This window comes from Carlito syrichta, unplaced genomic scaffold (genome assembly GCF_000164805.1).
Source record: "Carlito syrichta isolate Samal-C Ts95f unplaced genomic scaffold, Tarsius_syrichta-2.0.1 Scaffold304786, whole genome shotgun sequence".
In the NCBI taxonomy this organism is placed as follows: domain Eukaryota; kingdom Metazoa; phylum Chordata; class Mammalia; order Primates; family Tarsiidae; genus Carlito; species Carlito syrichta.
In genome coordinates, this window is record NW_007248882.1 from 127,651 (window position 1) to 142,923 (window position 15,273).

Genomic DNA, 15,273 nt, shown 5'->3' on the forward strand with positions numbered 1-15,273 from the left:
TTAGGGAGTCACTTGAATTCCGAAGAGAAGAGAAAGGTGGTGAGGTCTCCGAGGAGAGGCAGGGAGTCAGATGCCAAGGCCTGACACAGCTCTAGCTTTCATCATTTATTCAACAAGCATTTAATGAGCATTTTCCATGTCCTGGGCACATGTTTAAAATAAAAGAGGACACAAAGATGAATAAGAGAGGGTCTCTGTCTGTAGGCAGCTTCAATCAGCGGTGGGGATAGAAATATGGACTAACAATTAAACATGGTGTGGAGTTCTCTAACATGCAGGATGGGCCAGATGCCACAACTAGAGCCATTTCAAATTCCATCTCTTCCCTTCTTTGTCCTATGCCTCAGTTTCCTCATCTGCAGAATGAGTGGGTATAGCAAATAACTGCTTTTGGATGTAATAACATGTTGGAAGATCCAAGTCTAATAATTAAAACCCTGAAAGTTCCTTTTGCTATTATTAGACTGAAGACTGGTGCTAGTGAAGACAGATCAAGTAAAATGAGGTATCCAAGAGCACGAACAAGAGAAAAAGAAGAGTTTGGAACACAGTAAAGCTCCCTAATGTCCAGAAACAAGGCACCATTCAACTGTAGCATCTCTGAGCTTCTTTTTTCAAGAGGTAAGATCAGTCTTTGATGATGACACCAGCTAAAAGATTCCATAATAAAGGAATGGCCTGCATCTACTTCTGATGGAACTATTACTTCCAGCAATGCCTCTGTGGCAGGCAGAAGTCAAACCAGAAATATTCACTCTTGATTCAGTCCCATACATAATGGTCAAAAGCATCAAGAGGCAGAAAACTAAAAGTTGGGAGACAGGCTCAGACACCAAAAAACCTTCAGGCTGAAGAGTGAGGTTTCAGATGAACTACAAGTGACTTAGACTTAGTTTCTCCAACCAGGGATCTTCGCTAATAAAAGTCAGTCTCTTACATCAATACTTGGCAAAATTCTGCCTCTGAAAGTTTTCCACCTTACCCCTGACAACCTCTCCATCCTGGATCAATGCATGCCCATTCCCAGCCATACTAATCTGCTTGCAATGCCCTGCACAAGCCTGGCTGTTTCCAACAACCAGGCCTTTGAGCAGGCTGCACCCTGTTCCTGGAACACCTTCTCTTCTCAACTTCCAACTTCCTTTCTTCTTCTCTTCACCACTTTGGACTTGTCTATTCTCTACCAGGAAAACATTTCAGGAGAAATTCTGTGTCTCATTTCTGATGACTCTTTCGAAACTTCTACTGTACTGAAAGTATAAGACCAACCTTCCTCTCCTTGAAATCTCCTTGACCTGCACAGACCTCTCTCATGACACCTCTAGCCATACATTGCCTGCTTTACTTTTTACATGTCTCCTTGCCTGAATTTTTGGCATTAGCCTTCCCAGCATCCCTAGCACTTAGCACAAGGGGTAATAGAGAACGGAGGCTGAGTAACTCATTATTAAATGAATAGGTGACTTGACATCAATGGGAGGTGCCCCATGCTGCTGTAACTCAGACTACCCTTCCTGGCTTCTTGTTCTCTCATCCACAGCACCGCCCCCTCCACCATAGCAGTTCTGGCAAACATAGAATAAATTTCAAGCTCGGCCATCCCAGTGAAAATGAGAAAAAAGAAAAGCTATTCATTAAATATGTCTTTGGGAGAATTACTTTTTCCCTCAGTTGATTACAGAAATGGCTTCAGATAAGGTTAAAGAAGCTTCTAATTAAGCCACAAGAGGACTTTCCTACTCTCACAGATGCCTGGGCCTGTGTAATTACAGATGGCGGGCTTGGAAGGGTTTCTTCAGAAGACCAAGGAAAGGCCCTTGACACTAACAAGGAACAATTGTGGCCCAGCCCTGTCAAAGGCGGAACTTGCCTTGAAAGCCTCAGCTATCCACCCTGCCACTTCTCCACCTCATCATCAAACAATCCTTCCTTCTCAGCTTCCCACAGTGCTAGGATTACAGGCCTGAGCCATGGAGCCCAGCCTTAGACTCATTCTTGTGCATTTAGGAGTAAGCACCTAGATGAGTAGCACTGAACTGTGGAACCACGTGGGTTCTAACCACGTGATTTGGCTCACTCCCTCATACCCTCGCACGGTTCACTGAGTACCAGTTCTGTGTTCGAGGTGTGCTGAGTTCTTGGGAGCCAAATATAAATATGTACAGCCCTGGAAGAGTCATATGGTCCTGTGATAGCTATTCAATCAGGTTATTATAATATAGAGAACTGTGAAAGAGCTATATAATGAGTGCTGCAGAAGGACCATAGAAGGCTTCCTGGAGAAGGTGATGCCTGCACTGCCTCTTCAAGGTGAACAGGCATTAAGTCAAGAGAAGCACTCTCTCACTATGATCCTCAGTTCTGGCTGCAGATCAGAATCACTGGAAGCTGTAAGTCTACAGATGTTTGGGACCATTTCGGAATCCCCAAGAGTGTGTTCCCAGGCATTAAAAATGTTCAAATGTTTTTCAAGTGATTCAAATGTGCAGTCAGGGTTGCAAATCCCTGCTTGATCACAACTCCGCTGCCTTTGTGTATGTTCTTACCTATGTCCAGAAGTTTTCTCACACATATCACTTGTGTGTGCGTGCACATGGGTACACACAAACACACACACACACACACACACACACACATACACACACCCTGCAGTGTCCACTCTTGTGTCAGATCTCAGTTCAGTGCTACTCATCTAGGTGCTTACGCCTAAACGCACAAGAGTGAGTCTAAAGCTGGGCTCCGTGGCTCAGGCCTGTAATCCTAGCACTGTGGGAGGCCGAGAAGGAAGGATTGTTTGAGCCCAAGAGTTAAGAGACCAGCCTAGGCAACATAGTGAGACTTCGTCTCCATAAAAAATTTTTTAAAACATTAGCTGGGCATAGTGGTGAACACCTGTGGCCCCTGCTACTTGAGAGACTGAGGTGGGAGGATCACCTGAGTCCAGGAGGTTGAAGTTCTGGTGAGCTGTGATCATGCCAATGCACTCTAGACTGGGAGAGAGAGTGAGACTGTGACTCAAAAATTGAATAAATAAGTAGAGGGTTCAAGAATAACAATGGTAACAGTGACAACTGAGAGTTACAAGGCACTGTAGGCCAAGAACATTACAGAAATCAAATCACTTATTTCTTAAATCCTTAATTATTTGCTTAATCTAATTACTTTAATCCTTTAATTACTTAAATCCTTATACCGATCTTATCTGTAGGTACTATTATTATAGCCCCTATTTTATGGATGGGCTCACCAAGGCACCTAGCAACATGCCTGGGATCATACAGATAGTAAGTTCTGGATTCAAAGACTGGACCCAGGAAGCTTAGCCTCAGAGCCTGGCACAGTTGCCATGGGGCCTCTCATTAACCCACTATACACCATGTAGACCTGCATGATGGCTCCCATTCCACTAGGCATATGACAGCAGCATGCACTTAACAAACTTTGTACTTAACAAACTCCACAAGCTTACAGGATATACCTAGCCTCTGCCTTGGGACTTGTTTAATACCCCCTTCACTGACCATTTTTGTCCCTTAGATGTTCAAAGACTTGTATCTTAGCAGTGTACAGCAACAGTCCTGCAAGCTTATCCACTTATATGATTTGGGACTAAAGGTGATGTGGATGAAAGAAAACCTAAGTTGTTCAGAGACACTTTCATTAATGAAAATGAAACCCAAGGTCTTGACTTGAGTTCAGTTTGATAATTTCTTAAGGGGACTGTTCTCTACCTTGTGCTATTTGGAGACTCATTTCACATTTTAGCTTCAATAAATATTTATCCAACACCTAGTATGTTTTGGTAGTGGGCTACAACTATAAATAGAACTCAGTCCTTTCCATGCAGGAGTTCATGGTTTTGGGGAGAGGGAGAAAAGTAACACAAACCATTAAGCTTCACTGAGCAATAGCTGAGCTAGAGCTCTGTACCACATGGGAGGTTGCCAGGGGCTCTCAGGTCCCAGGATCTCAGATGGTTTCCTGAGAAGTGACCATTTGGTTTGGGCCTTGCAGGCAGTTAGAGATTGTGTCAGAAATAAACACAAAGTGAGATGGAACAAGCCTGGAAGAGGCCACAGCTTTCAGAATAACACTGGGGTTAAGGATTCTAACATTGCTCCCCTGAAGGGCTGAAAGCCAGGGTGTGCAAGAGACTGGGGGCATCTCAGAGACAGGTAAGAGGAATGCCACATGCCCACGGCTTTGACTTCCATCCTAAGCGATCAGGCCTTCATGCTGTGAGAATCACTGGGAGTGTTTAAACAGTACAGTGAGAGTTGTAATCACGTTGGCTTCCATGCTCACTGCCCTGTGCTCCGCATGGGATGCTGTGACAACCAAAGGAGGAGTCAGACAAGGTCTGTCTCACAGGGCTCACATTACAGAAGAGGCCCCTGTAAAGAGGAATTCTGTGATGTGGTGAGGTCTTGCTGGACTGGTGAGCTTCCACCTTGTAGGGGAGGACTCTAGCAAGGTAAGCTGGGCTTTTCTTCCAAAACCCCTGACACCTCAGCAGAGATGCTCTGGGATATATCCAGAGGCCCTGTCTCTTGGGAGCATCACACTGCTGAAGGGAAGCCCAGGATGAGCAGAGTCGGTCTCTGTGCCCAGATTCACTGCACGGCCCAGGAAGCAGCTGGGTGCCTGCCAGTTGCCAACATCAAGGGCGACCCCTAGGGGAGTCTTGGCGTTCAGACACTTACTATTCAAACCGAGAAGTACCAGCTCCACCTTCATCTCCTGGAAACTTGTTGGAAATACAGAAATTTTTGTCCCATCCCAGAACAAATTCGCATTTTTAGCAAGCCCTCCAGGTAGTTCATGTGCACATTAAAGTTTGAGAAGTTCTAAAATAGGAAAGATAAATGGATATTTCTCAAACCAGTTGTCACCAGCTGAGCTCTGTGCCCTCTGGCTGCCCTGGGTGGACTCCAGGTAATTTGAGCTCTGTGTTGCACTCTAGAGTTAGTGCCGAAAGTCCTAATGCCAAGGTCAAGCAGGACAAGAAAGGGAGAGGTAACAGCTGACACAGTGGACAGCCACTCTTCAGAGCTTTAGTGTACCAACTGGGAAGCAGGCCTAATAAGACCTGCATACAGCATCAACATGTTTATCAGTGCGACCAGTGCAGAACAGGTGCTTAGTTCAAATCATCACTTTCTTTGAGTTGGAAAGTAGATGGAATGACGGGGCGGGGAGGCGTCTAGGGAGTCTCTTGTGTGCTTTGCCTTCTTAAATTCCCTCCTTAAAAGGTCAGCTTTTGGAATGGATTAAAAAAGTGTGGTATATATACACAATGGACTATTACACAGTCATAAAGACAACAAACAGATGGACCTCGCAGCAACTTGGATGAATTTAGAGTTGATCATACTCAGTGATCTATCACAGAAACAAAGAACAGAGTACCATATATTCTCATTCATAAGCAGAACTTTAACAATTATAATACTATAAGAAAGGGATTGACAGCAGCGGGAAACTGTCAGGGGAGGGGTGATAGGAGTGGCAATTGAGGGAAACTGCTAGGGGAGGGAGGGATACACCTCAACAACAAGGGTACCTGCATAATCATTGTTTGTATACCTAACCCTGAGTTGTACCCCACATCTTTGTAATAATAATAATAATAAAAAGAAATGAATTCAAGTGCAAATTTTTAAAAAGGTCAGCTTTTCCACAATGGGGCCTTGAGAGGTCACTTGGCCTTGCTGGACCTGAGTGTCCTCTAGAACCACTGACCTCAAAGGGATATTTCTGGGTTGAAGCAAGGTTTTTAAAAAGCCCTCTGGCAAGAACATTGGCAAAATAAACAAACAAATGAAATGAACAAAAAAACCCTACAATTCCTCCCCCAAACCACAAAACAGGCTACCCATGATCAGTAGCTGCTCATTTATGCTTAACAACTTTGTTTAGCTTTAGTGGCTCCTGCTAAGATCTGGAAAAGATCATAGGGCAATTTGGGATCTCCCAGAAGCTTCTTGGGAAGGAGGGCAACCTAAGAATACTCTTGTATTATTAGAAAACCCTACATTGCTGTATTTAAAATAAGTCAGTAAATAAGTACATAAAGAAAGAAAGAAAACATGGTTTTCCAATATATGTCCAGCATGTGTCTGACCTGTCTGTGGTACCAAAGCACATGGTTTAGTGTCCTCAGAACCTGTACATCCTCCCTGGAGAGCACACTGCCTTCCTATTCAGATGGCACAGCTGGGATCCTTATCATGTGCTCCAACTCACCTCTCTAGCTCAGTACCACATCTGGCCTTCTCATAATCTCATTGCAGCCACACTGGTCCCAAGGACCCTGGTGCTTCAATCAGGTGGACTTTACATGGCTGTTTCCTGGATTTTACATGGCTGTTCCCTCTACTTGGAGAGGCCCTTCCCTCCCTGGCATCTGATACCCTCCCTCTCCTTCAGGATAACCTCACTTGAGCCATCCTCACTTCCCCAGGCAGAATCAGGCCCCTCCACCTTCTTACTCCCACAGAACCCCACCTCACATTTCCTGGTTCCAGCACTGACCATATTTGCACCATCTGCCTTATCTGTGAACAAATCTGTTCCTCACTAGGCAGCACGTCCTGGCTGGTGTCTTCCTTCCATCTTTGTATTTCCAACAAATAACTGAGTGGCCAGCACATAGTAGATGCTTAGTCAATGTTTATAAGATTCACATGTCATAAAGGTATGTCCAAATCCCTCCATTGCCATAGAGCTCTGTGTTTCCAAATTGTCTTAAATCACCCAAAACTGTTTCCCACCTTCCTACCCCAACCACTGGAAGGAACTTGAGCTGGACACATTCGCTACTTTCTGTAGTCAGCCACCAGGTGGTGATGTTCTGCCTTGAAACAGTGCCTGGAATTGCGAGCTGGCCCTTTAGGGGTTTTTGGGAAAGGGACATTGTTTCTTCTACACCAAAGACCAGGCCAATCAAGGGGTAGGTAGATGTCCACCCCTATTCACCCTTTCTACCTTTGCCATCTAGCCACATCCCTGAAGCAGTCAGCTTATTTGGTTGCTTTGTACAAAATAAAGCCTGCGACAACACAGTTAACTCAAAACCAAGAAGCAGACTTACAGCTTGGGACACTGTACAGAGGAGGAAGGCAACCAGTTGGCCTCTCATAAAATATATCTGATCAACTCGTCAACCTGCATCCTAGCCCTCAAATCTCTCACCCGAACCACTTCAGGAACCAGATGTGATGATATTACAGTGGCACGCAGGTGGCCTTGGGTTCAGGCCCTGGGCCCGACTCTTAGGGAGTTACAGACTTTAATGAAACCCCACTCCTCAGTGACCAATTAATGTAAAATGAATGGGGCTTTCTGAGTGCCTCTATCCCTGACCTCCAGAGCTACAGCAAGGATAGTGCCCAGAAAATCATGGGCAGGAAATGAGCATTCCCTACAATAGGAATGTTGGTATTGTCATTCCTGTTATTTATAACAGGAATGTTGGTATTGTCAATCCTGTTATTTATAACTACAATTAACCATAATCATGATTTCCTGCCTCAAGACTCACTCTTTTCCCTTCTGGGATATCGTGATATATACACAAACACATATATATATATACACATATATGTGTGCGTGTGTCTGTGTGTGTGTGTTTGTGTGTATGTACACATATATACACACATATACATATATAATCTTCCAGGTTCTGTCATGGAACTTCTGAAACTCTTGGAATTTCTGAAGTGATAGTAGCACCTTTTGTTATTCATAAGTTTCTTTCAACCACATGCTAACTGGTTCATCCTAATGAGGTAGTTTCTGACAGGCCCCTAGATAACTTTAGGGCAGAGACTGTTTGTTAGAAAGACCAATCCCCATCCCTGATTGAAGAGCTGGAACTTTCAGCTTTTACCCCACCCCCTCACCAGACCTTTGGAGAAGGGAGAGGGATTTGGGACTACAGTGGTTTAATTAATCATCAATTGAGTCTAACATAGTGGAACCTCCATAAAAACTATAAGTGGTAGAGCTTGGAGAGCTTCTGAATGGGTGAATGAATTCACACGCTGGGCAGCTTATGCCTCCCATCTCCACAGGGTAGAAGCTTCTGCACTCAGGTCCCTTGCAGGTGAACAGCCAGCCCTATGTACCCCTTCACCCGACTGTTCATCTGCACCCTTTCTAACATCAACAAGTTTCTGATAAACCAGAAATAGTAAGGAAAGTGATTCCTGAGTTCTGTGAGCCATTCAATTAAATTATCAAACTCAAAGAGGGAGTCATGGGAACCCCCAATGTATAGCTGATTGGTTGGAAGTACTGGAGGCCACAACTTGCAACTGACATCTGACCTGAGGACAATCTTGTGGGATCTGCTGCTTTGCCCAAGTAGATAGCATCAGAATTGAATTGGATTAGGGGACATCCAGTTGGTATCAGAGAACTGGCAATGTTGTTGGCATGGAGAAAACCTCCACATCTTTGGTGGCAAAGTGTTCTGTGGGTAGAGATAGATCTTAGTAGTTCCTTTTTCCACATCGCAACTAGAGAGCCTGTTGCCCTTCTTCTTCATGGTTCTCTGTAACCTGGGGGGTTTGCCCCAGCTCTGTGGTACCTGGAGCACAGTCGCCTTCATTGTTAGCTTCTCCTAGAGCCTGGGTCATTCCCTGCCTGCCTGTCCCAGAGCCCCTCCCACTGCTCCAAAAGCACAGCCTTGATTGAATCCTTTGCCCTGACACTAGGTTCCATCGACTGCCCTTGTGCAAACCAGGAGGAGGCGCTGTTATTTCCTTGAGGCTTGGCTCCAACCTAGCCTCCAGTCTGGGGTCTACAGGTCAGCCTCCTCCTGGGTAGAACAAAGGACACATCAGTCAGCCACCACTCATAGTATCTGTGTGTATATCTGTAACCCTCACCAGACCCAGGTAATAGAATGAACAATTATAAGGACAGCATAGCACTGGTGGTGGCACTGTGCCCCAGGCTCTGTCCCAGGCACCATGCACATGTGACCTCATTTAATCTTCATGCCTTCACACACAGGAAATGGCTTGCCCAAGTTTCTAACCACTGCTCTTCAGGTGATGCATGACGTAGGACAACAGTACACACAGGCCTATTTAGAATCGATACACAAGGATACAGAGTTCAAGTTCATTTTGTAAATGGGCCAGCAGCCTCAGGGAGGTGACATTAACTGCTCCAGTGTCAATTGCATCCTCACCCTTGATGTCATTCTTGCAGTTCATTTATTCATCGATTCATTCCAGCATTTATTAAGAGATTACTAGGTGCCTGGAGTCCTTCCAAGAAGATAGAGTTCCTGAGTGAGCAAATCTCCTCCCTGGGCTCTGTGATCCACGAGAAAAGGGCTCCTCACTGTGTCCTCAGGGCCTAGTCTGGGGCCTGTGAGTGCTGAGGAATCAGGAAACGATTGCTGAAATTAATCAAAACTCTCCTGGGCCAACAGACTCACAGCAGCAGTTCCCAGGGAAACATTGATCCTTTGTGGTCATGAAGATAAAGGGAACATGGCCATGTAATCATATTCCCTTCCAAAGGCACCTGTAGCCCTGGAACCTATGTTATGACAAAAAACAAAACAAAACAAAACAAAAAACACAGCCCACAGACTGGGGAAAAAATATTTGTCAACTCTATGTCTGACAAAGGCCTAACATCAAGGATCTACAAGGAACTCAAACGTGCCAAAAAGAAAAAAACAAACAGCCCCATTACAAAGTGGGCAAAACATATGAATAGACACTTCTCAAAAGAAGACATGTGAGCAGTCAATAAGATACATGAAAAAATGCACAGCCTCACTAGTCATCAAAGAAATGCAAATTAAAACCACACTGAGATACAACTTAATGCCAGTCAGGATGGCTATCATCAATAACTCAAAAAAACAACAGATGCTGGAGAGGATGCAGTGAAAAGGGAACACTTCTACACTGTTGGTAAGAATGTAAACTAGTATAGCCTCTGTGGAAATCAGTGTGGCGATTCCTAAAAGATCTAAAATTCGACCTTCCATATGATCCTGCAATCCCCCTACTGGGAATATTTCCAAAAGAACTCAAATCACTCTATAAAAAAGATACCTGAACATGTATGTTTATCGCAGCATTGTTCACAATAGCAAGAACATGGAACCAACTGTGCTGCCCATCAAAAGAGGACTGGATTAAAAAAATGTGGTACATATACACGATGGAATATTATGCAGCCATAAAGAAGAACAAAATCATGATCTTCACAGCAACCTGGATGAACTTAGAGTCTATAATACTGAGTGATCTTTCACAGAAACAAAGGACTGAGTATCACATGTTCTCACTCATAAGCAGACCTTGAACAATTATCATAATTCTATAAAAGAATGATTGGCAGTAATGGGAAACTGCCGGGAGGCGGGTAGGGAAGTGGGAATGGCGGTAGTGGGAATATTCCTGGGGGGGGTCTGCCTCATTAACAAGGGAACCTGTAAAATGAACATTTGTGTACCTAACCCCGAATTGTACCACACATGTTTAAAATGAAATAAAAATAAAAATTAAAAAAACACTAATGACAGGCCAGAGCCCCATGGTAATTGCACCAAACACAACAGTTAGCGTTTCCTGAATTACTGCATGTGCCAGGTCTCCCAGACCCCACCTTGGTTCCCTGCACCTGTGCTGCTTCCTGGGGTGGCAACATCCTGGGGATGGCCCCAGGGTCACAGGAACCAGCATCTTACCCTTTCTGCCAGTGCTGTGACTCTGGTCACTGGTTTAGCCTGTACGAGTCAAGCCCTGTTTCTTCATCCACTAAACATAATGTGATTACTTATTTTATAGAGTCATTTTATTGGTCATATGAGGAAATAGACACACTACAGCCAGACAATGAGCCAGTGTGCCACGCTTACCAGCTACAAGAATAAGACATCAATAAAATCCAAAATTTTATTTATCCCCACTTTAAGATGAGAACATCAAAGTTCATACAGATTAAACAACTTGCCTGACATCACACAGTTAGCAGGCAGGGGATTCAAAACCAGGTCTTCCTGGCTCTAATGTGCAATCTGCCACGATTCCCCATCACCATGACCCACTGCCCACCATCAAGAGATCTATAAGGAGAAAACAGGCAGCACTCCTGCCTGCTCTCGGGGTTGTGGTGCAGTAGGGAAGCCCGAGGTAGTAGTCGAAGTCTGGAGGTAGAAGACCTGCTGGGTGGAGCATGGACTCCCTCCACCACTAACCGGTGACCCTGGCCAAGCGCTTTGATAAAGGTAAAATCTCAGTGGGTTATAGTGAGATTAAAGGAGATATTACTGACAAGAACTTAGAACCCTGCCTGGCTGAGAATTCCTGCTGATTAAATGTAAGCTGGTGGTGCAGGTGCTGTGGTGTTTCTGAAAACCTGAGCACAGACACCAATATATAGAACCTGCAGGCTATGTTCAACAGGAAAGAGAGTGAGCGTGTTGACAAATAATTGCTAATTAGCTCTTCAGCTTGGTTTTGTGAATTGGAACTTGAAAAGCTTGGAAAACTGCTTGCATTACTTATTTTTCAGTTGCTAAATTTCTGATAATTTACAGCTGAAAGCAGTTTGTCCTTGGGCTGCAACCCCTGCAGGCCCAAGATTCTGACCAGGCTCTCTGGGAATGGAACCAGTCCTGGAAGGAGAGGTCACTTCTGCAGAGCAAACCACCGTAAACCATGCACTTGGGAGAGTCCTTTCACACGGGGTCCTCTTGCAACAGCCCCACTATGTAGATGAGGAATCCCAAACCCCAAAGGCTGAGTTCATAGTCCCACAGCTGCTGTGAGGAAGAATTCAGAGACTGAATTTGAACTCAGGTTAGTGTGGCTGCAAAGCCTCTGACCCCTACCCAGGCAGCAGTTGCCTGGGTTCACTAAGGGGAAGAACAGAGAGCTGTCACCATCAGAAGTCCTACGGTCTTCTGTCTGTTTAGCCATCCACTTAGGACAATGCCTGTACTGCATCAGGCTTGGATCTTATAACCTCCCAAATGCTGGCATAGAGGTCCTTTACCCTCCTTGGCCCTTACTTGCTGTCTAAATGGATTCCTGTGCTGTTCTCCTGCAGTCTGTCCACCTCTACATTTATGACAAGCAGTGCTTGTGATGTGATTTCCCTAGTATTCCCAGAAGCAAGTCCCGCCCATTCTTCTAGGCTCATGGCAAGCAACCCCTTTCCACAGACCCTCCCCCAAGGTTCTCCAGCTCTAGGCACTCGGCACCCCCATCTGTCTCTGCATTCCACCCTCTCACAGGATCTCTCCATCCATTGTGACTCTGGATTTTGTTAAAGCTGAGGTCCTCAACCCTGGATGCACATAATACTCATCTGGGGAGCTTTGAATAAAAATACCAGTACCTGGGCTCCAATTCCGGATACTCTGTCCAACTAGTTTGGGTTCCTCTGCCCAGACAAAGGTGCATTGTTAAAGTTCCAAAGATGACTCTACTGAATAGCCAGAGTTGAGAAACACTCGTTTAAAAGACAGAGGTGTCCCTTTGTGTGACACAGTCTACTTTAAATTTTTTAAAAATTGTTTTCTAGCACTGATTAGCCACATTACTCACCCTGTTATCAGACTTACTTTCAATCTTCATTTGCCTGTTGTTAATACAGAGATAATAATTCTCACCCTGACCATTCATCACAATAGGGTGTGAAAGTGTTGCAGAGATTATAAATAACAATAGCATTTGTCAATTATTTATTAAACACATATTTTTAATATATGCTTGATTTTTTTTTTGGCAAATGCATTACTATTTTCATCATCATCAACTCTAGCCTCTCCCTGCCATGTTTGGGGCCATCAGAACACAGGCACAAGATCCTGTCACCCCCAGTGAGAGGCACACAATCACTAATCAACAAGTTTGTTCAGTGAATGGGTAATGGACAAATACATCTGTGTGTTACAAGCTTCGAGGAAGCAGAGACCTGTTAACCCGTTTAGTTTTTCCAAAATATCTAGCTTGGGGGAAAGCACGCACTTAATAGGTATTGAATGATTAGGGTAACAAGATGTAGAAATATTTCTTTAGTTTGATATCTAGAGTGAGATTACAAGTGGTGCTTTTTCATCACTGGTATCTATAGCAAGCAAGCAACCATATTTGCCTTTCCTAACTACCTCCCTTCATTCAGACCCCAGGGCCAGTTCTCTAATTACCTGTAGCTCTGAACACAGCTGAGAAAGTGTTTCTTCAACAGCAAGGGCCTCTAGAAAGAAAAAAAGAAACATAATTACATGAACTTACTTTGAAACACACCAGTTGCTAATTAAAGGAAAAAGCATAAGTTTCAAGTTGACATTAATGTCCCAGAGACAAACACAGCTGTTGAGTGCTCTCTATCGATTCTTACTTCCTAAAGGGGTCATGCTTATAAAAAGAATCAACCTGATTTGAAGCCATGGCTGAGCCCCAGATTAAGGCCAATATCATCTTATGGATACTTTTATGAGAAATAAAAGCACTCTGTGTGGCCCAGAGGGATTCCAAATTTATTTCTATTTTTGCAGGTGCACACACATACACACACATATATTTATGCATCTCCATCTTACAGATAAAAAATAAGAAGGAGCAGGGCTTGGTGGCTCAGCCTGTAATCCCAGCACTTTGGGAGGCTGAGGTGAGTGGATTGTCTGAGCCCGCGGGTTCGAGACCCACCTGGGCAACTTGGCGAGACCTCATCTCTACAATAAATAAAAAAATTAGCCAGGCGTGGTAGCGTGTGCCTGTAGTTCCAGCTACTTGGAAGGCTGAGGTAGAAGGATCGCTGGAGCCCAGCAGGTCAAGGCTGCGGGGGCCGGCAGTGGCCACTGCACTCCAATCTGGGTGACAGAGTGAGACTCCAACTCAAAAAAAAAGAAAAAAGAAAAATAAGAAGGCCAGATAAGTGGAGAGGGAGGGCCATGGCTCTGACTCTAAGGAACATGATTACTTTCCATACTGCCACTGTTCAGCAGAAACCAGGCAGCTTCTCACTATTTGTGATTTAATGGTCACAGTGTGTCTGTGTTTGAGCTCTCCCCTAGTTCCATGATGTTGTGGTCAGTCATTTGCACGTGGCAGTGACATGGATTTTAATTAAAGTGTGGTTGCCTAGGTGAGTGGAAACAATCCCTTAGCAACTCAGGTCTTCGTTGATGCCCTTATTAGCAAACACCTCTTCACCTGACTGCTGTCCTCAGGAATATGAATCTCATAAGGCATAATGAACTTTTGTTACCTTGATCACAGCTGTGTGTCCTCAGTGTCTAGTACAATGCATGACACATAGTGGTCAATAAAATATGAGTGAATGAACAAATACATTCAGTACTGTGGGATTAAAAAAAGTTTTATCAGGAATGCAACTGCTAAGAAACAATTTCCATTTTCCCAAGTCTCGTCAAGAAGCAAAACATGCACACACACAAAAAAAATCACTACTATTGATGATTTCAGTGCAATAGTGGACATTGTGCAAGGCTATAGATGATACCACGATTACCTCATTTTTTGAACTATTTACACTGGCTCCGATTCTGTGCATGTCTTTATTATATGCATACAATCTGAACTGAAGAAAAATAAAATGTTGATTGTATGATTCAAAGAGCAGTGCCCGAGCCCAGGATTTGGCTAGGGGATTAGAACTGACAAAGTTTACGGTGAGATGGCTGCAGAATTCAACAACCATAACCTGCACCTACTTCTTTACATACCAGGAAGGGTGCATACAGCATCTGAAGGGGCCCTGCTCGCAAAGACCCCGAGTCTAGTCAAGAAGAAAACATGCAAGTAAATCACTGTTATGTGATACACATATAAGGCTGTAGATGCTGCCACGATTATCTCAGCAGCTGAGGTCTAGCTCTATAGGTGGGCAAGTCAAGGTACCTAGTAGGATTCTGATATTGAAATACATGTTAACCTTGAAGACCATCTAGACTGAGGTCTCTATTCTAGAGGCAAAGGGGCCTCTGTAGACAACTTAGAGCAGAACTGTAACAAATCACCTGTTGTAACTGTGTGACATCGTATAAAAGATCCTGTCCTAGGGGTCCAGCACAGGATCCCCAAGCTTCTATCAAGGTTCTGCCACACATGGCTGTGTGACTATAAAAAGGTTTTTTGCCTCCCTGAACTTCATTTCCATCATCTGTCGATCAAAAGAGATCCAGGCCCAGTGATCTCCACGATGTTCAACCTTTGGAAAATTCATGTGCAAAATTCAGTTGGTCCCCAGATAACCAAATATGATGGA

At 44.3% G+C, this 15,273-nt stretch overlaps 1 protein-coding gene across 1 annotated transcript in view; it reads right to left on the reverse strand.

The window, feature by feature from the left end:
• Nucleotides 1-15,273, reverse strand: part of LOC103263286 (protein FAM135B) — an 88,939-nt gene that overhangs the window by 40,177 nt on the left and 33,489 nt on the right. The window contains exon 3 of the mRNA XM_008060974.2: nt 13,190-13,239. Coding sequence (XP_008059165.1) covers nt 13,190-13,239 — 50 coding nt within the window. The remainder of the gene's footprint in view (nt 1-13,189; nt 13,240-15,273) is intronic.